Here is a 23,033-nt window from a genome sequence, read left to right as displayed (position 1 = left end):
CTGGAAGAGTTCAGCCATAAACTAATCTCTGCACAAAGCCATCTTCAGAGGGAAAAAAATAGATAAGTAAAAAAAGGGTTCTCAGAATCCAGACTGTTATTTTAAGCAAGCCAAAACTATGCTAGTAAAGGAAGTTGACTAGAGTCTTCATTTTTTTAATATTTATAAAAAAAGGTATGAATAATCTGTGCACCAGACTCTGTTTGGAGTTTGTGATAAACACAAAACTTGACTACCCAAATAAAGCTATTGAGATGAAAAAACAACTTGCTTGGTAGTGAGAACTGATGATTATGTTCACTATCATTCACTATTAATAATTTTCTAATGAGTTCCCTAGGAGGAACATATATATTTTCAAATCCTTAAAACACACACAAGCTAAGTTCAATAATATTTGCTAGAAACAACAAAGGTTTGCACTTCTTCAGACTACCTGCATCAGCAGGGATCAATCTCTCTCAACTTTTCAACCCCAGGAATAGTTTTCTATTAAAAAATTCTAAAGTATCCTGTGCTATTTTATAATTAATCCTACTTCTTGGCACAGTCATGATAGAAGATAACTGATAATGAAAAGGAACTAATAGCAGGAGGAATCCATTATTAATTTTTTGTGTGTCCCTGCACAAGAAAAGGGATAGGCAACCATACTTAGGTCTTCATCCTGTAATCACACCTCCACTTGCTTGAGGGCAAGCATGGGTAATCTTCAGGACTGATGCCATAAGTATACCTCCAGGTACAAGCCTGACCACAGCTCTGGTAAGACAAGACTTGCAGTAGACACAAGGGGAGCCTTGCTAAAATCCAAAAGGCTGTAGCAAAGCCATCCTGCCATGCAAGTCTCTTTCTAGTGTCGTAGGAAGAGATTCCATAGTTGCTGGAGTCTTATTTTTGATGGCTTAGACAACACAGTTTAAAAGCTGTTGGGAACAAAGCACTACACGTTTCATGTGTATTTTTTCTGATTACAAAGAAGGACCTGCTCTGATTACATAGCAAGAAAAGTGAAAGAAGAAAATCGAGCAATGAAGTTTAAGAGTTCATTTATTTCATAGTCACTGGTATATAGAATACAGTGGCAAATTTTTCAACTCATCAGAATTTCATATGAAGAGATACAAACCATTAATTAAGATAGAGGAATTCAAGTCTCAGTTATACATAAACTACAGAGATGAAAATGAGAGGAGCATCTGTTTAAGCTGGAATATTCACAATGCACAAAGCAGTAAGTGTGTGAACAACTCAACGCTCAGTAAATGTTGCAAGATTTTGGAACAGTTATGAACTATAATCCATGAACTACAAAGTTTAGGTTACAAGGGAGTGATTGAAGAAAAACTTTACTTTACCACATTTATGAACATACCAATTGTTATAAGACTGTTCTTAAAAACAAAACGAAGAAGAGATTATATCATGGATTAAAATTGAAATAAAAAAACCCATAAATACCTATTTTATTTATACCCTAGCAAACAGACTGTTCTTTATGAATTGCCAATAAACTTCACACATGTTGTTCTAATCACAAAAATTAAGTCTGCTATTATATGAAAAACTCTGTTACAGATCTGGAAAGAAAATGTAATATCATACTGAAACAGACTTCTTATTGCTGAAATAGACGTCTTATTGGTGAAGTACTCACTGTTTCATTATAAAATATACTTCTTAAAGAAGAGCAGTAACATAATCTAGGCATTAGAGATATGCAATATTTTCATATAAGTAGGTATATATAAACCATAAATTTAGTACTTCTGATCACAGAAGTCTGAAGTAAATAGTTGCCTTTCAAAGACATCCTTCTTTCACGCTACAGAAAATACTACAATCAAAGCATAGTAATTTCAGTAAAAAAACCCCATTGCTCTAGTTTTATACGGTAAGTAAGGAAGTGAGTCTCTCTATAACACTCAGGCAGTGCAAATTCTCATCAAAACCAAACTAGAAACACCTATAATGCATTCCTGCTTTAAGGGAGACACGGGTACCAGCTCCCACCTCTAGGCTCATAGTTCCACAAGAATCTCCACTGTAAAGAAACCTGCTGACATTTTCTTAAGCCTGACATATCTGTTGTTTGCTGAGTGACTTTGAAATTCAGTAACAAAAATGCCTTGAGGCTTGAAAAGTCCCTTTTCATTAGGACATGAAATTCCACCCAGGTTTAGCTGTACAATGAACCATTAAAAAATGGAGACTAATTTAAAAAATCATTACGTCCTTTCTCTCATTTGCGTTTTTTTTCAAAAAAACACTGGAAATAATAGTCTAGCAACCAAAACTAGATGCTTTCTGGAGCCACGCTTCACCGTACCAAAGCAGGAGCAGCAGCAGCTACACTTAGTGTATTGGATACATCTTGGAGTTTGCAAAATAAAGCAGAAAGGGAAGACTTTGCTATGGAAATGATAGTTAATTAAGAAGGACTATTTCTTTTTATCTTTTTTTTAAAAATTAACTTCTACAGAGAAAAAAAGACTGTGTGCTTGCGTTTCATAATACTGAATTATTCTTAGATGAAATAAAATGCTTGATTTAATATTTTAAACAAATGCTGAGTTCCATCGTTTATTTATGCTGATTACTGCCAATCAGCAGTCCAATCTTGGCTCAATTTACAGCAGTTTTATAGCATAGTAACTCCGATGCCTTTCAAAAGTTCTACACCTGGGCAAGGGATTAGATTCAAGAGCAAAGATTTAATTAAATCATTTAATTTAGTTACATCCTAGAGATTATACTTTATCCTAGAGAAAGGATATACTTCACATTCCTATTTCAGTCAACTTTCTCTAGCTTCATTTATGAAAATCTTACTGAACAACCAGTATCCTGTTTATTAGGTTGTACTCCCCATTTTATGAAATGGCAACCAAAAGAACCTGGGATCCTGAAAACCTCGAGGGAACAAAGTTTCTGCATTTTTTTTCAACATAGTCCATCTATTTAAATTTTATATGAGCCTTTTACTATTTACTTCTCTCAGTGTTATATTAGCTTTCCTCTGAAATACCAAAATTCTCCATCTTCTTTGGTTATATATTTATTTATTTACAGAAATGTAAATTTAAGTAATATGTCACCTATTTCAGGATGTGCTGAAATAATCTATAGTTTGTAACATGGAATCAGAGCTTGAGAGTCTTGGACTCGAGTCCTGCCTGTCTCTAACTAGATCCAATTACATATTCCTAAATCCTGGCACCAAAAGCAGCTAGTTTCTTTCTTGGCACCAGGAAAGCGTATGTTCCCAATTTCAGTCCCATAGGAAAATATATTGGAAGATCTAAACTTGATCTCATCAAGTTATCTGATTTATATAATTGAAATGAAACACTAAACCCCTAACATAGAGAAATGTTATTGTCTACAATGCAATGAAAGCAGGTTGCTGATTTTAGATCATAATAAAGAAATGCAGAGCTTTACTAATTTTCTCATCCTTTTCTACCATGGAATGTAGTATCATATATTCTGTCTTTTTTCACACCACTCAGTGTATGGCAGAGCATAAGATCTGAATTAGCACTAATAATTCTTGAGAACAAAAAAGGACCGGTTTCAAAGGGTTTCAGAAGAGCCCATGCCATTGGGGTATATGTTCCTGTCTTAACACTAACTCTAATACTTGCCCAAGGTAGAAAGGAGCTTACATATGACCAAGAAAGATAGGCTTCTGTTTACTCATTATGAAAAACGGGTATCCACAGTTGTGTTTCTTCACATTTCTAAATCAGGCTTAGAGTCTCCATCAAAAGACTTTAACAGCAAAGTTTTCTGTAATAAACTTTTTGAGTGTTAGCTCTATATTAAAATTAATTACTACTGTTTAGAAGCTATTGACTTGAAAATTCATTACTCAAAACGAGTTTTAAGCACTCATTTTAGTTTGATTCAAATTAACAGACTGAAATACCCTGAAAAAATGACATCCACTAATACATTATATATTGTTAAAAGTCAGAATTCTGTCTTTAAATACGGTATAGAAACCTGACTTTGCCTATAACTTTTTTATTGCTACATCACTATGAATCAGAAATCACCTAAACTCTAATCTCCCTTAACATCTCTATTAACCAGGTAATTTAGTTCTACAATACCTTTAATAGATACAATAACTGATACACCTTACAAAAAAGACCACTACATGTGGACGGAAACTGCCTGAACTTTGGAGATTCTGCAAGATCACTCATGATTGAAGAGTTCATTTGCTAATGAAGAGTTAAATCACCAGTTACCAAGTGAAGATAGTGAAAAGCCGTGTGTGTATACAGGAAAAGTGAAATTTGGGTTCCTCCAATTTCACGTATCCTCCAGATGTGCAAACTTCCTGAGGTAAAAATACGTAAATCAATGCTTATCAGGAAGAATTGACCAAAAAAACCCAAACAACACAATACTATATAGACAAAGCAAGCAAGGAATTCAAGCCAAAACAGCTGTGAAGCGTTTGAGAAATTTCAAAGAAATCTTAACTCGCAACTAGTACCAACCTTAGCATATTTAGAAAACATAAGTTAAAACACATACTACTCTCTGAAGTTCTCTACTTTTAGCACAATATTTTAAGATATACAATGGGTGTAGTTAAGTTTTTCTACTTGCTTTACATTAACATAGGAGATATTCTGAAAAAACATTGGTACAGCACTACATGTACGTTAAAGGCCCACTATTCTATCACCCATGTTGGAGATATTTCTAAAGATCAATAGTCCCTAAAATTATGTTACCATTTTAAAGTTGTTTTTCCCCACTTCCTCTCAAAAACTTCTCATTCATCACTTTTAGAGCCACCAAGACCAGTTCAGAATAAGAGAAGTACATTCCAGCCATTACTACATTTCTTTTTAAAGCACAGGGTCTATGTGAAATACTGAATGCATGGGAAAGAAAACTTGAGACTGAGTCTAGCAAACCACATGTTCAAAAATAATTTTGAAGTATGCTTAGAATATTTTACATGAGATAGAGAGTATTTACACTTTTCAGTTTGTGATGACCATGCAGCCGTTTGAACAGATTGGCAGCAATGAAGGAAAAATTTCGAAAAATTAAAAATTTCTTATATATACTGTTAAGACTGAGCTTATAGTTCCAGAAGGGTTGTGGGTTACTCAATTTCATTTGAAGAAAAGTAGCGAAGAACAAGCAACATCAGTTCGATACCCAGAAAACTACGCGGTCTTGCACCTAGACAATGCAGTAGCAGTGGGCTTTGGTGAACTGCCAAGAATAATTAATTCTGAGGACAGTCACACAGGAAAGCGCAGCTACAGCTTTTGGTCCACTGAAACTTGGAGCAAGCCAGATCATCCGACACTGGAGCTAACTGACTGGGAGTTGATGCGGTTTCTTAAGCTTCGAGAAACGAGGCACGTACGCCTGCGTGCACAGATCTCCATTTCAGTTCCACTTACATCATTCCACAAGTAGGAGAACTAAGAACTACTTAAGGCACTATGTATACGGGGAATTATCTTACATCTGAGATTATGGGCCACTCCCACGTCTGCTGCAAAACATTAGCTGATATACTGAGGAATTTTCAAAAAATGCTTTCTTTGGAGAATTAAATTACCTTTGTGGATGCAATAAAATCTCATCAGTGCGTTTTCTGAACATGTTCCCTAGGTCTCTCTTTCTCATAAATATTAATGTACAAAATCAGAGGCCAAGTCATTCCAAAATTCATACATTCGATGTATAAATTTAGAGGTTTTAACGTGGTACTAGCACACAGAAACAGTAAACATCACACTTGGTTTTTAATACATTTAAACGTTGAGTATTTTTCAGTAGAATACTCTCAAGGGACCTAATTAACCGAATGACGATTTTTCAGATTAGCAAAGAAGCTCGATATGTAGATGAAAATACAGGCTAAGAAGTTCGAATTTGCACCAGTGACAACCTCTGCGCACTGTAGTTGCAGGAGGTGAAGAACTGACATTTATTTTCCTCATTTTATTGGGTAGCCTCAGGTTATATAAGGTTATTTCACATGAAGACTCAAAATCTTGTCCGTCGGCTCTCCCATTTGTGATTATATTAACATAAATTAAACCATTATAACTGAACAACCTCTCATCCAGGGCAGGATGATTCATAATTGATTGATGTCTGGCACCAGGCAAGATCTTGGCTTCATGGCTGCCCAGAAATTAATGACAGTGATTTCTTCATCAGATGACAGGTAGGATAAAATCAAGATGAAATAAATTCCAAATATCATAATACTAAACAACATGAATCAAAGCTGTCCGGTCAATGAAAATGGTTTCATCCACTCAGTAGATTATCAGACAAGTCTCACACAGAAATCACTCAGCTAGTTTAATTCATTAATCTAAGTTTTAGAAAAGCTGTTTAAAACTACCATTGTGTCTATCGTTAGAGCCAACACATAAGCAAATACAAATATTACCCTTTACCCTGATTGAGCTCCTGGGTGTATCTTTAATGTGAACCTTCCTAAATGTTAGTCTCCCAAAACACTCTTCTGTTGATATTTTAGTACACCCCTAAAGGAAAGACCATGAACAGAAAATTAGTCGACAATGACAGAAAAATTTTATATTCAGCTGGGGATCCATGTGATTTTAGCATGTTATGTATTCATAACAACTTCATTTGTTCACAGATAAAGCCCACTGAACAAGAACAGTACTAGCAGGCACTTTTTAAGAAGTGTTTAAAAATAAAGAAGATTTTCAAAAGTTTGCTAACACGTTGGTAAGTGTGCATACGTTGTGTGTATTTATCTAATTCACATACCCATGTATGTACAAGAGTAAATGTGTATTTTTAATTTAAAAAGCAGCATCACTAGTTTTTGCTGCCTGACTGTTTCAAAGATGGGAAGACACTTATTTTTCTGTATTTTTGTATCTATTTTTTATGTAACTAAAAAGCAAACCCCTTTTTTATTCCATGAGAAGTACAGTCTAGCTTTTACTGCTCTACATAACAAATATTTTCCATATACTTCTACTCTTCTATTGAATTGTATGACAATGCTATGGATGCTTTGTCACATGTCAATTAGCTCATTTTTCACAATGCTCTCATGACACTCTGTATATCATTTACACAGGGTTTATTTGTCAAAAATCTCACAGCACCTTTCTGACAACAGATGTTTTGAAATGCATCCTATTTTGCTTGGCAAAGACTTATTTTAATGGGTTTGACAGTATGATTTCAGTGAAAAATTCAGTGGTCATTTAACTCAGTTTAGGAAAACTAAAAAGAGACTCTCATAAATGTTCATTTTGTAACTCATATAAGGTACCTCTAAAAGAAGCAGCCTTATAAAATGTGTTTTTCCCAAATGATTATTCATTCTAAATTATTCTGCATAAGATGTTTAAGCAATGACTTCTGCTTGATTGTTTTTTCAGTTTCCTTCCTAAATAGCATGCAACTTCGAATCCACAGGTACTCCATTGTCACTTTACGCATCATGAACATACACAGTAAAAAGTACGGTGGTATTTTTTTCAGCAGGAATTCTTACGGATGAGCAGTAATTCTAAGACTTTAACGTAAACCAATGGACAAATATTGCCACGTCTCCATTTGAAGGATTCTTACAGAAAATTAAGTCGGGGGTCTGCTGCTGCAGACTTCACTAGTGAATAGCCCTTGTTCTGATTATTCTTACTGAAATCGTCTGTTCCAGTGGTATGGGTTAACAGCTGAGTTATATTCTAATCCAGTTCTCTTATTCAAGAATGTCACGAAGTGCCTTATGAAAAATGAATGAATGAAAAAGGATGAGTTCATGAGTCTAAAGCCCCTTCCTACCTAAGAAAATGGTTGGCATCTCGGTGCCGTGAGACAGTCAGCTCCTCCTCAAACCATAATATAGTCAAATACAGAATTTTCTCCCAAATAAGACTGCACAGGTGGTCGAGAACAATTGCTCAGTTAGCAAACCCCCCTAAACTTGTTTTCATGAACAAGTGTCACATATATATAAATCCACCATCATAAACCGAGTACTCTAGTCTTCTTTTTAAGCACACACGCAGACTGCCTAAGAATAAGCCACCATAGATTTTGCCACTGACACGTTCTCGCTCCTCTTCCCTATATCACTGTACTATCTAAAAATGGCAAGATTTAGCTTGCATTAGGAGTGACAAGAAACAATCCTTATAGTAATAGAGCCACGTAGAAATAAAATTGTACGGATTTTGTCAATTTGTGCTATTTCAAGTATGAAGCATGGCAAAAAAGCAGGAAAGATCGGTCAGGACAGATCACTGATTATGCTTCTTAAAACTGTCTTCCGACCCAACCTAAAGAGGAGCTATAGTATACATACCAAACTACAACACATGGTGGCATTCTCTAAGGTAACAGAGGGTGGCTGGTACTTTACCATTGACTGGTAGGTATTAGCCACGTTTCGAGTGACACTTAACATTTTCGCTCTTCACGATCCAATCCTTTTGTTCTAAAACTACTTGTTTCCTGAGGACGGGCACAAAACAAGCCATCACCATTTCTGAATGCTGTTGAGTATCGAGTTGAATACCACAAAACTAAAAAAAACAGAGAAGTCACTGCAGTATCATTTAACTCCTTTTATTTCTAGGGTTCTAATACAAAGTACCGGATAAAACGCAGTCACCACGGTACTCGTTTTAGTCATCTCGGTTGACTGCCGGCCACCTACCCCGAAGAAGAACAACTTGTCGGTCTATACGAAGAGGCCCTGACCCAGGACGGGCAGCGGGCAGGCAGACCCGCACCAGGACACCCACGGGGCTGCGGGGCAGCTCTCCCACAGCCGCCGGCTGTGCCGTTATCTCTCGCTTTGGCGACTGGGAAGCGGCCGGGCGGCGGGGAGCGGGACCCTTGGGCTGCGGCCGGCAAAGCCAAGCGGGGCGGCTCAAGGAAGGGACTGGCCAGCCGCCGGACGCTTCAAAAGCTTTCCGTGCGGCGTTCTCTTCGACTTTTACGAAAAAGACGGGGCGAGACGGGGACACGCGGGGCGAGACGGGGACACGCGTGGCGACGGACAGGCCTCGCGGCGTGCCACGCCGGGCCGCCTCACACCTGAGGGGCTTCCCGCCACGGCGCCCACCCCCCGAGCCCTCTGAGGGGAGCGCGGGCGGCGGCCGGCGCCTCAGCGAGGCGGGAATTTTCCCGCCACAGGTCGCCCCCCCCTCCCCCTCCCCCCCCCCGGCCACAGAGACGCACCTTGGCGCCGCAACCGCCGCTTCTTGAGCCCGAAGATGCGGACCTTGGAGAAAATGTCCACCAGGTTGCCGTTGCAGAGCCCGCGGTTCTTGCTGGGGCTGTTCCGCCTCCTGCTGGCCGAGGGCCGGTCCCAGTGCTGCTCCCTCGCCTGCCGCTTCTGGCGGATCAAGCCGCTGGCGATGGCCGCTGCCATGGCTGCTCGCCGGCTCGCCCACGCCGGCCGGCGCCGCGACGGGCAGGCGGGAGGGCGGCGGCGGCGGCGGCGGTGGGGCGCTCAGCCCCGGCGGGGACCCATCCCCGGGAGAGCGGGAGCCTCCTCCGGCCCGAGGGGGCGGCTGCAGCGGGGCAACCCCCCTCGCCCCGCGGCCCGAGGGAGCTGCCGCCGCCGCCGGGGGTCACCTCAGGGGTGCCCCGCCGCTCCTCCCGCCCTGGGGACGCACCTGAGAGGAGCGAGCGGGACTCGGGGCAGAACCGCGCCCGGGCGAGTTCGGGCTCGGGCTCGGGCTCGGGCTCGGGTCCGGGTCCGGTCGGCACAGCGTGGCCTCCCGGGGTTGCCCCTCAGCCCCTCACCGCCGCCCGCTCGCCCGCCGCTGCCATCGCCGGGGCCGGGGCGGCTACCGCCGAGTCTTCCAGGCTCCCGCCTGATGATTGCCAAGTGCTTCAGAAATCAGCATCTGGAGAGAGCGATCTTCTTCTCCGGGGAGAGCTGTAATCACGGCTCTTCGGTCCCACCCCGCTCCAGCCTCCCCTACACACACACGCACACACAGAGGCACGCACCGCTGGAGCTTTTTTTTTTTTTTTTTTTCTTTTTTGTCCTCCCCAAGGCGAGGGGCGGTGAGGGCGCAGGGAGGGGGCTGGAGGAGGGACGGGGGAAAGGCGAGAGAAGAAAGCAAAGGGGGCGAGGGGAGGAGGGAAGGGGTGTTGCTGATGCGGTTTTCTGCGAGGTGAAGGGGGGGGGGGGCACGGACGACCCAGCGGGTTCCCGGGCGGATCCGCGCCAGCTGCCTCTGCCCCCCCCCCGCCTTGAGCTTTCCCGGTACCAGTCCCGGTCCCCGGACCGGGGGAGAGCGGTGGGGGGGCAGAGGGAGGCGGCTGAGGGGGTGTGTGTGGGGGTCTCGTCCGACGGGAGAGGGGTTTCTGCTGCATGCGAAGGTTTTGGAGCCGTGAGGAAGAACCGCACCGGCGAGGCTGAGGGGACCGTTCCACCCAAACCGACGGGCGCTCTTCGGGAGAAAAGGTTACAGCGCCAGCGGACTTCTGAGTCGGGACGAGAACGGATTTGTGAGGTTTCGGAAATACCGAGGGAATGCCGTAGGGCACCCACAAAGAGCCGCAGCGGGTAGATTTACTGATCACCAGCGCCGCGTAAAATCATTTCTGAACTTCTTTTGTGGTCTGTGTCTCGGAGCACTTGAGCAAGCACCGGCCAAGCTCGCTAGACACAGAATGCCTAAAGAGTCTCTGCCCCGAAGAGTTCACAATACACTGCAGATAATAAACACCATGTAAAATACGACATCTCATTTCTTTCCTTTCATCTTTTCCTGCTGGATCTCCTCCCTTTTCAGATAAGGGCTCAATGTTTTTTTGGATTTACCTTCTGCCAGCCTAATGGTTAAACTTCCTGAAGTTGTAACTAACCAGAGGAAAGTAGAAAGTAGCTACACAGTAGCGAGTAGCAACACAGAAAAAAAATGCAGTTATCCTACAAGGAAGGGCAGATGCTCTCTCTCAGAGAAATACCATGTAATAAATACCTAATTTCTATACTGTTTTCAGAATGCTCTAATTTCTTATTAGATGGTTCTTTAAAAAAACAGGCTTTGAAGTGTAAATATCCATCCAGAGTAATTCACTGCTTTGCAATACAGAACCTCGTAGGTAAGAGTAGGTTCTTGTTTCCGCAGAGGCTTCAGCATCTCCGATATTGACCATTATTTCCCTAAATAATTTAATCTACAAGGGGCTATTTTTACACAGAGGGCCAAAGCGTATGGTGGGAACTCCCTTATAGAGGGATTTTGTATTAATACTAGACCAACTAGGAGCAGAACACGCACAATCGGATCTGGATAATACATTTTAATTCTATTTAAAAGTGCCTCTAAAGAGATTCTGCTAAAACGCACTGGATTTTCTATCTGGCAATTTTTACAGAGCAGCAATTTCCTTACAACGGTTACAATCACCTTAACTAATGCAATTAGACAGAGAGGGTTCGGGGTTTGTGGTTTGTTTGGGTTTTTTTTTTAATTTAAACGTGACTGTAGTAGTTTTGCATACTGCTTCCCTTTTCCTTACTTGCCAGCAGTGGCCAAGACACGGTGTTGCCTTCCTTAAGTCTCCTCAAGACAGAAGCGCTCCTCCAAACGCTGCCCGAGTGGCCCCGGGTCCCGGGTCCCGGGTCCCGGGTCCCGGTCCCGGTCCCCGGTGCCGGTGGGTGCCTGCCTTCAGCACCATGGACAGCCGCGGGGAGCCCGGCGGCCGGCGGCCCTTGGGACATCATCCCCCGCCAGCGGCGGAGGAGGTGACAGGACACAGCCCAAAGTCTCCTGCTCGACCTGGCTCCACACAAAGGAGGGAACGAGAGGGAGTAGAGTGAAATAAAGGGCAACTCTCCACGGTCTTGATTTTTTCCCAGGAATTTAGGAGTGGCTTGCATCCAGCCCCAACTTTTGCGTAAGAAACTCTCCAGAAAGATGCGGGTTCCACGTTTCCTTTTGCCAGAAGGACCTTTTCATATTACCCAATGATGCTATTCGCTCTATACTATCTACCACTACTGTTCCTTTTCCGTAGTTTCCTTCAAATACAGGGCCTTTGCCAAAACACACTGACATTTCTCAACAATATGATGCTTGGGGTGATGGCAAAGAAAGGTAAGAATGAAGGTGAAAATGGGCAGTATGCCTATAGACCAGACGAAATGTGTTTCTTACTCCAGAGATCAAAAACAATAGCTTTCTACTTGCATCTCAGAAATGCAGAGCAGTTGTTTACAGCTTGAGGTTTCGCAAAGAAAACTCAAGAGAGCCATCTGCTGTCTTAACCTGTGATAAAATGTGTGCAATCCTAGTCAAAGTGAAGGTTCTGCTAACAGATGGATTGTAGAAGTATGAACATATCGGCTACCTTAAAGACTAGTAAGTGCATAACATTATGCACTTACAACAAATGGAAATATCGTAGTTATAACATTTTCTACATTAAATTAGGATTTTATTTCTGGTTAACAAAACTCTGGCTATGAAAACAAACGATTAAAAGCAAAAGAGGGGGAGAAGGGATTTTCAATACTTTCTATTTTCCCATCTGTTCATTTCTAACTGCTAATTTATCATGGGTTTCAGGAGTTTTCTAAAACAAAGACATTTTAGAATCTTTAAAATTACTTGTTTGAATGAATTTTAGAGGAAAATATTCAACAGTGTGCATAAAATACTTCCTTTTTTATATAATACAGTATGAAACATTATTACTCCTTAAATTTATTTTTTTTCTCTATTACTAGGGACAAACCATATGCCATTTCACCTAATTTAAAGTGTAAATTACAATGTGTTATTTTCAGGCATCAAAGCTCAATATTAAAATATACACTAAAATGCTTTTATAAGGGCTTCCATTAGCAAAAATGACATTCTATGCTCTATATTTTATCCTAACATAGATACTGTCGTGGTTTAACCCCAGCCAGCAACTAAGCACCACGAATCCCTGCCCCCCACTTCCCAGTTCCTAAACTAGATGGGACGTCCCATGGTATGGAATACACTGTTGGCCAGTTTGGGTCAGGTGCCCTGGCTGGGCATGAGAAGCTGAAAAATCCTTGACTGTAGTCTAAACACTACTGAGCAACAACTGAAAACATCAGTGTTATCAACATTCTTCACATACTGAACTCAAAACATAGCACTGTACCAGCTACTAGGAAGACAGTTAACTCTATCCCAGCTGAAACCAGGACAGATACATAGGCTACAAAATTTACAGAATCAAAAATGTCATCTGTACAGTGTAAGGGCTGTGTTCTTGTGTTGTTGTTGTTCTTTGTTTTTTTTCACTTGTGTGTTTTGCATTAGGTTGGATAGAGCTACAAGCTACCGAGTCATTTTTGGTCAACGCAGACATGAAAACTCTACAGAGTTCTTCCTTCCATAAACCATTTCAATATAAACAAAAATGTCTTTCTACAGGTATGTTCCCACATACACATTTTCTCCTCCCAGATATCCTGAAACCATTCTTCATATCAAAACCAAAACAAACCAAATGAAACCCTAAAGAAAATACCACCAAAGTCCAAAGCACATATTTTTTAGAAGTGTAAAACGCCAGATTATTACATTGCTACTAAACACATTTCAGTTTCATGAAGTCAAGTAAAGCTTTTATTGCACTTGCTTGCCAACAGTAGGCACACACAGCTTGCTTGTCCAGCTAAATAGTTTAGAATATGATGCTGTAAAGTTAACCTATCTCAAATTCTAGAAATCATTAGTAAAGTATTGTGAATCTAGATGTTCTTCCAGACTCTAAAGAGTTGAAGATCATTTTGTGTCCCTGAAAAGGCTTTTTTCTTTTTTTTTTTTTTTTTGAAGATGGTGTGTGCTATAGTTTAGCAAACAAGATTAATACCTTACTCCTTAAACTTCCATTCAAACTGGAAAGGCTAGTCCAGGGGTAGAAGTCCCAATTTAGGCATAACAATTGCAAAGTATGCATAAGAGTACATCTGGGCCATTGGGAAAATTTAATGTCATTCCAAGAAGACACTTCTCAGCAGTGAAAAAATAATTGTTTCTAAATTCTGATGGATAAATTTAATCAACATTCTGGTACTTTTCATAAGGCAGCAAACTGGTTACCAGAGTGCTGTTTCCAGCTAAAGTTGTGATCCTAAACATTTGTTGGTACTGATCAAAAATTTACTGAAAGTTGCTGGTAGTTTTGGCGGACTGTAATTCAAGTGTCTAAATTCAATTTACGTACTAAGACCCCGCCAGTCCCACAAAATGAGAATGTGATACAGTTCTACAAGTAGGATTATTCATATAACTACAAACTCATATCTGCCCAAGGCACACAGTGTGTACATAAGGGGGGGATGGACGACACGACGACATTGGTAAGCAATAGTAACTTCCAATGCTCGATTTAATTTTCTTGGGGGAAAAAAGCTAGAGCAAGAGATATACCTTAATGACTTAAACAAGATGAAAGAAATATGATCTACGGCTTACTCTGTAGGTTGGTAAGCATTTAATTTCTAAAAAATTAACAAGCTAGAAAAACATTTGTGAACATAAAAGTTCATATTTGTCATGACCATACCAGTATGAACATATTAAATCACAGATAAGAAATCCCTTTTCAGATAGTTTATGTGCATTCCATGCTTATAAGACTAGTATGGTTGTACAATGAGCTTTAAACTGCTCAGTTTTTTAAACAGGTCAGTTTTACATGTCCTTGTATATTAATCTGGATATAATTCTCTTTATAAGTTATTGTCAACTTCTCAGAAGACAATGCACTGTGAAGCACTGCAATTTAAAATCTTTAACACCCCGAACACTCAATGCTGGTTGATTAGACTTTGAAGAGCATTAAGAACAAAGTTTATTAAACATGCTAATACACTTCACTGAATTTGGATATCTATGCTTTTACACTGGTCTATATCAAAAGCACTCAGCTTTCAGTCTCAACATGCACTCAAGGAGCCAAAGTCATACCTATTAAAATTTACTGAATACATAGGACGTTCTATGTAGTCAATTGTTTAAATAGGTCAATTTAAAGGGAATCCCTTTAAATAAGACAAAAGTAAGCCTCCAGTATGTTGTTTAAAGGACTGCACATATTTTAGCCAGCTTCTTCACAGGCTTTGGTCTTACTCAACTTTATGTATCCAAGTCATAAGAAGAACCGTTAAAACATAATTAGTGCATATGCAAGAATACATTAATCCACCATGCGAGGAAGTCTTACATTAGAGAGAGTCCTACATTATGCAGAGAACTATCAAAATGTTGCCATTAATATACATAACATCTAATGCCTATACCAGCTCAGAGCCAACGGCTTAGCTAGTGCAGTATTTGTTCTGCATCGACGGTGATGTTTCTTTCACACATTGCCTGGGATATGTCTGCAACTCAAAGGACTGAGTACCTCTGCGCTAGTAAGGCTTCAAGTTCATTTAGGGAACTGAATAAAATTGTCTTGTAGATGACCAATAGGACAGCACTGAATACATATTGGCTTATTTAGAAATTACGTACTTCTGAAATTGCTTGGGTTTGCTTTTGCTTCTTTGACTTTGCTTTCCTCCTTCCTTCCCTTCCCAATACTAAATTGCGTTGATTATACTGCAGTAATGAGTCTCATGAATAGTGCTGTGTCAAGCAAAATACCTGCTTTAATTAGAGTTTCATTCTCTATTCCATTGGCTAACTCTTCATTCTTCTACAGGGAAAAGAAAAGTGAATGGAGATTCTTATGCTATTTTTAACAATCGATAAGATGCATGATTACAGCTCCTAACTTTTAGCACGCCTCCTGTGACATCTTTCATGACTCTTCCTAGTTTCCACTCTGTCTGTCCTCTACTTCTGATATCACTTCTTTTGAGACCAGATGAACGAAAGAAATCAGCTGGACTGACAGGAGAATCTGAACAGCACACAGATCATATGAGGCTCTCTGGGATAGCTCACCCGGGCCCAAAACTCAACTCCAACAAGTCTCTTTTAAACAACAGTTAACGACAACGAAAGAATCAAGATCACTTTCAGGGACAAATCCATACAAGTAATTAAAAACAAAATGCATTGTGGTTTCTGCAGCGACATATATATGATTTTAAGTTTAAAAATTAAATAGTACCCTTAAAGAGAGACTCTTAATTACTAACAACAGAAACACATTGCCATTTATTTTGCTCCCACTGCAGCTAACAGCAGATCTGCCATCCGAGTGCTTCAGACAAGGCTCTGGTGGCACAAGCCAGAATGACTTTCATTAAAGAAAAACAAACCCACCCACCCCACCCCCCCATCTCTAATCCACACAGATGCACAGAGCAGTTTAAGGTTTAGAGACCTAAAAACAGCGTGGAGAGCTTCTTCATTAATTTTTCATATGCACAGCTTAAAACAACATCTGTTGCATTTGCTTATCTAGCCACAGCAGGACTTTCCTGTTTTGCCCAACTTCTGAAACATGCAACAGACTTTGCTATTATTCGCCCAAGTAACTGAAAGTCCCTCTATCATGAGTCTGCTTTTGTTTTACAGAAACAAAAGGAACACCATTCCTGAGAAATTTGGTCTCTACAGTGAATTTCCTCTGGAGTCAGTACAGCTGGCAGAGCATGACAGTATGTAAGCTGTTACACCTGCCTGACAATACTCCCCTGTGAGGGTTTCCTACTCCCAGAACAGAAAAAAAGTTAAGGAGATTGCAATGAACTTAGTCGCAGCATCTGGAATCATCAGAAATATTATCCTAAACACACATTGATTTTGCTGTACAAGTTCTAGAAAAAAACATGGCCTGTAGAGATGTAGCCATCAATATGAAAATTTCTAACTGTAAGGAAAAAAACCAAATCAGCTCTGTGGATAACAGTGATTTTGGGAATGTTTACCAGCCTACTCATAGGGGATTGTTCCTTTCATAGACTTTGACATTACATCACAATATTTAGTGCTTCATTAGATGTTCACTTTCCAACTGATATCTTCATAGAGGAATCAACTCCTTTAGCCTTTTTGTTAATGAAATAGATAATATCAGTGCATACACAAAACACACAACATATACAAGCATAAAATGCATGAATATGTAAAATTTTACAAAAAATGTTTACACATATGCACACAAGAGCATTTTTGTATTTATGAGAACTTGGGGTGATTGGTAAGGAGATCTTTTGATTCAGATGCTTTGTCTGAATACCATTTAAAAGTGAATAACTTGTCTGCACACGATATGACATGTAAATCCCAACTTAGACCTATATCTTCTGACCAACAGAACCTATATCTTCTGTCTTAAATTATTAGGAAACCCAAAATGCCATCCGAGCAATAAATATATAAATAAAACTTTATAGCCCAAGCCTACTGACAACGTTTTTTTCTGAAGTCCTCCAAAATATTAATTTTAAATCTTTACATAAGGGTTTCTTGCTTTCCTCAGAACAGATATGAAAACATATGACAATGTGAGAAAAAAACGTGTTATATTTCTGGACTTTAAGAACAAGGAAGGTGTTGGATTTTGGTCATCTCACAGACACCCAGGAGAAAAAGCACATTATATCCATTACAATAAAATGCTGAACAGAAAAGACAGGATGAGCAGAGACATACATAAATCACTAGCTTGAGAAACAGAAGGATGATTCCCCTCAAAATACATCCAATAATCCTGTAAGTATAGAAAGTGATTTTCACCAGTGACAGGAAGGACTGGAACATGGCTGCCTGCGCGCTTGCATGGATACACACACACAGAGTACTGCTTTGTGGTGGAAGAAAGCATGAAGGACACTCCCTGGCAAATAATTTAGAAAAAAAGTGTCTTCGTTTCTGCTATCTAACCTAAAATAGGCAGGGTAATTAGTTTGGCAAAGGAACTTTTTAATACTCATCTGTCTTTCTTGACAGTTCTACTATTTCTTTTCAAATAACTTTTGTTTTGCAATCCATTTGAAACTATTTTGAAGACATTTGCAAGGAAGAAAAAGCCCTGAAACCTAAAATCCTGTTCTTTTCTTGTTCTACAAAGAAGGTAATACGGTGTTTCTCTGGGTACTGCTAACCAGGAGAAGGTAAGTCTCTGAAGAGAGAAAAAGTAGATATAGAACAATGCTGGCTAATGCGGCATTCGTCCATAGGGTAAGCCTTGATCTCCTTTGAGATCTTTTCATACAGGAACGTCCTTTCCTTTGGGGTTCGGACACAACTAAAGTTCTCTGAAAAAAGCCACTTGCTGTGTTTCCCTCTTTCCAAACAAAGAAAATTCAGTGCATTGTCTACTGTTTCTATTGAATGTAGTAAATTAATGACAGATATAAATCTCTGAAAACAAGTATGCATTAGCTTCATTTTAGTTAACCTAGATATTCAGAAGTATCAGGCATGATAATGGAGGTTTGTTTAGCATAGGAGGCGACTTTTGCTTTTTTCTCCGTAATGTCTCTTTCACTCTGTATTATTTTGACTGAAAGATTTTCTTTGCATTATCATACTATTGTTAATCATCAGAGGCAAACAAATATTATCTACTACAAAAAAAACCACCAGGAGAATATTGATTAAAAAGACTTTTTAGACACCTGCCTTTTCTCCTGCTCTGTTTCATAATCAGTCTACTTCAGCTCTAGTTTTCATCAGTACCAGTGGTAATTGCTATATCAAGCTGCACACTTCCATTTTACTTCTTCCCAAACAGAAACATTAATTTCTTCTATACTTCATTTATATGTTTAAAAAAAAATCTAGCAAAACCAGCAATAAGTGCTTTTACATTAAAAAAAAAAGGAATTTAAGAACAACTGTTTGCCTGTGTTGTTACTTACATAAATTATAACATCAAGACAAAGTTCGTAGACTTTTACTGTCTTTTTCTTTATGCTGAGGACGTGACAGCTAGAATATAATCAATACTACAATTATTTTTAAGTCCTGAAAAAAAAAATACTGCAACACCTCCTCATATTACACCTTGCTGATATTCCTGGCTATTAGTTTAAATACCATAGCATTTATTATTAGCAGCAATAGCATGAATACTCTTAACATAGTGACCTGATTTTACAACACAGTCCTACAAACCTAAATTACGAAATATCTCACAGTCAGAATTTAACTCATCGAAGCCTTTCAACAGCATATCACTCTAATGCGCAGTGCAATTATCTGATTTGCCAGCAGTGGACACTGTTACTCTAGTTATCCACAGATATATTGACTGGGGAATAACTTGCAACACACACTGGTAAATTTTTCTTTTATTACTTGCACTGCTGTAAGAACTTGGAGTTATTTGTACCAGACAAAAGCTGAGCAAAAATTGTATTGTAGGAATATCTTTCCGCATCTGCGTGATAGCAGATAGACTGTCCCTTTCTTTAAAAACCTGTTATTTCAAAGTAACTATAAGAAAAACAAACACCGACTTATTCACGTGGGATTGCTTTTTTTAATCATAATCGCTTCAAGTCATAGAATATATTCTGATACAAAAAATGAAAATTTCTTCATTCCTCTTTTTCACAGAATGACGGTTAAGACAATGAAACTATACATCTTTTGCATTGCTTCTATAAAATCGTTACAAGTAAGGAAATCAGGAAGCTAAAAAATTCTGAACAGTATATTTACTTCAGTAGCCTGTACCATTTGTTGAATACTATAACTGTTCAAAATCTGCAAAGGACATGTTTTACCCACTGATACCTCTACAGGCACTTCAAAGTTAAGCCAAAGTGTAGATTTTTGGCTAAGAAAAAATAGATAGCTATAAGACCAACACGGAGAGTTGCAGAAGGTTAGATAGGAATCAGCCTAGCTAGTTGGAAGACAGTTTCCATTTGTCTTAGAGACAGAAAGAAAATCTATGCATTTAAGAAAAGCAATGCACAGGTTTAATCACAGGTAATAAATATTATCTTCTCAGACACAGTTACAAGAGTTCCAGCAATCACCTTCTTATCTCAATATTAAAATGTCTCATTAAGCTTCCCCTAAAATTCCCATCAGTCTAACGCTATTATATAAATGCATTTTGCATGTAAGAATGGGTAGTATCTTAACAGCATAATGCTCATTGTCTGGCTAACGCAGTTGAAAATTTACAAATAGGGCCTAATAGTCCTTCAGCAGTACGTGTACACCGGACACCCAGAAAGTCTACAAGAACTATGCTTTTTGTCACATGAAAGGTCAGTTGCAGATCCAGCCTATTTTTTTTTTCTTTTTACTGTTCACCTCGATGAGTAAATTGGTTTGACTTACCATGTAGTCTGGCCATGCAGAGCTGGCGAAGTTACACATGAAGCATGGAGAGGGGGCTGCCTTTATCAGTGGTGGGATAGCCTCAGATCAGCCTAAGACTGCCGTGAAATTGCCTCCCAGAAAGCTGGGAAGTTCAGAAAGGTTGGTGGGAGGTCTAGCTTCTAGCTGGCTGTATTTCAACATTTGAGAACCTTGAGCATCCACCGGGTCAGTGACTCTTTGCTCACAGCCTCTTATTATCTAGATAAAAGTGGCTTAGAAGCCATCAGTCAGTGCATGAATCCAACCAGAACAGTTGGACTGGACCGAGCAGTTGCTGAAACTGCCCTCCAGTCACGTCAGCTCTTAAACTTGCTCGGCCTTGAACACGGGTAGGCAGAACACTGTCCCTCCCCAAAGCCCACTTTGCCCAATCCATCCACCTTGGAACTGAACTTGGTACTGGTGTGCAAGGTTGCTCGTCAGACTTAAGCCTTGGGGACTCATTGGTTACCAGAAGTCTCCAAATATCCCTTGCATTGCCCTTCAGTGCTCAGATAAGCCTTGTGTTTAAAAAAATAACCCAAAAATTTCTCACCAAGTCTCAAAGCTTTTTGACTTATTTCCAGCCTTACTTTAAGCACTATGGAAACTTGCTTCAGCTACAGATGTAGGGAGGAAGAGCTAAATTAATACCAGGAAACAGCTTGATGAGTGGAAGCTCTCTTTGATGCCATCCAAACTGTGCTCTGTAAATAATAAGTGAGCGGTTCTGGCTATGCTAGACTGATGAGGAAGAACAGAAGTCATTAGAAATGGAACATACTGGCAGCCAAATTGCTGTGAACCATAGCTCCTTGACTTATATTCTCTCTCCAGAGACAAAGCAAACCTTTCTGGGCCTTAAAGACTCAAATATAAACAATCTACACACACCATCATTTATTGAGGGAAAAAAACCAACCCACAACAACATTTGCTTACCATTGCAGTTTTACACATGTGGAATACAGTACTATACCATGCTCTAAGTATCACTCATATAAATAAGTTTTTAATGATTTTCTTTACAATTGTGTTACACAAAATAATAGAGCTTTGATGCCACTCACATTTTTTAAACTGACTGCGAAAACCTTGGATACAGGTAGGGCAACTTCCCACAGAAATCAGTTTTTATTATTTTAAATCTCCCAATTTAAAAAACCAACCAACCAACCAAGCAAACAGCTGTCCCTCAGTATGTTATGCAAGTATGATCAATCTTGCATATCATTTCCTTTGAAAAATATCAGCACCTTGCAGACCAGCTTCCTCATTATTTCAAGATTTGGCTCATACCTAGAGAAATTTGCCTGCTTAACATTGCTGAAGGCTCAAGGAATACAAAGAGCACAAAGATCTGAAATAATGATGTTTTGTGATATCCATTATCTGTTAGCATCATCTGCAAATGACTTTACAGTTTTATGCATGGTTTTGCAAACATATAAAAAATATAAGCTCAGAAGTGTCAAGTGATGAAACTTGTATTTATTAAAAATATGAATTTTCTTAATTAAAATCATGTAAATGACCAATAAATTTAGTGAAACCTGGCCTTTGTTTACTGTAGAATAGTTTAGGTTGAAAGGGACCTCTGGAAGTTCCTTTGGAAAAGATTTTGTAAATCAAAAATCTGTGCATGCAGACCTGGATCTAAACAACATACAGATATTTCTAAATCTGACATTTTTGTTTCCCAAGACAGAAGAACACTTCTATTTTACAACAGGATCTTTAATTGAAAAAGTATGCAAAAAAGATTAAAAATATTTTATTTTATAAGCTCTCAGAGCACGATTTATTTCTGAAATTATTTATGATTAGTTGACAGCACATTTAAACATGTGGAGCTGTTGGCAGTTTAAATCTTGATTGTCCCTTGTATGCTTCACATGACGTGGGATTTTCTGAAGCACAGACAATCTTTACAACTTCCAGCAGACTTTCAAAAAATTATTTTCTGATGGCCTTGATTTATGAAACACGAAATTCAAACTTTTACTCTATATGAAATGAATCTATTGATGGTCTACGTAGGTTTAAATATGAATATCAATGGTTACCTGAGAAAGCTTAAGCGACTTCTTCAAAGATTATTATGGGACATAATTTCTTGCACTTTTACTTAAAAAGATTTCTTTAATAATTATGCTTTTAAAAGGCATAGATTTATACATGCAACACATAGCTACATACAATTTTTCCACTGCTAAAAATTAAATGCAAAACTGGACTCTAGAAAACTAAACTTCACAGCCTGTCAGGAGTGGATAGAAAGGAAAAGATAACTACAAGATGGATGGGCGTAAGATAAAAATGTATCGTTAAAAGTCTGCAGAATTTTTTTACTACAAGGATAAAGAAATTACAAGTATGTTATATGTATACTCAAGCTGAAAACACAAACATTAGAGAGACTGGACAGTAACATAACTGATGGTATTCTTCAAAGAAACCAGTGACCAATGTAGCAATCCAAGCAAATTTCCAATCTAGTCAATACTGAAGGAGCTTTGCTTTCTTCAAGTATTCAGGAAAACAATGAGGCTATAAAAAAACCCTCTTTGAACTGGAAAAGCAAATCTCTTTTGCAGACTGAAAAATAAACTGGCCTTTTTTGTCTACAGAAATAAAAGTATATGGAGGAAAATGCCAGCAAAATCATATTTATTTATTTTTAGAAGGAAAAGTATTTTCTAGGGAAGGGATTCATACTGCTACCAACCAGCAAATCTGATCTTA

At 39.2% G+C, this 23,033-nt stretch overlaps 1 protein-coding gene across 6 annotated transcripts in view; it reads right to left on the bottom strand.

Annotated features, from left to right (window-relative positions):
- FGF14 (fibroblast growth factor 14) overlaps positions 1-23,033 on the bottom strand; it is a 417,426-nt gene that overhangs the window by 136,133 nt on the left and 258,260 nt on the right. Inside the window, exon 1 of one of the 6 annotated variants that reach the window (XM_069802376.1) lies at positions 9,235-10,058. The exons of 4 other annotated variants lie outside the window; for them this stretch is intronic. In XM_069802376.1, the coding sequence (XP_069658477.1) occupies positions 9,235-9,427 (193 nt within the window). In that variant the 5' untranslated portion in view covers positions 9,428-10,058. Of the gene's footprint in view, positions 1-9,234; positions 10,059-23,033 lie in introns of those variants that run through there. One more of the 6 variants, XM_069802374.1, reaches the window with a different exon arrangement.

The sequence above is a fragment of the Haliaeetus albicilla genome, chromosome 15 (assembly GCF_947461875.1).
Source record: "Haliaeetus albicilla chromosome 15, bHalAlb1.1, whole genome shotgun sequence".
NCBI lineage: Eukaryota > Metazoa > Chordata > Aves > Accipitriformes > Accipitridae > Haliaeetus > Haliaeetus albicilla.
This window is presented reverse-complemented; position numbering and strand designations above follow the sequence as displayed.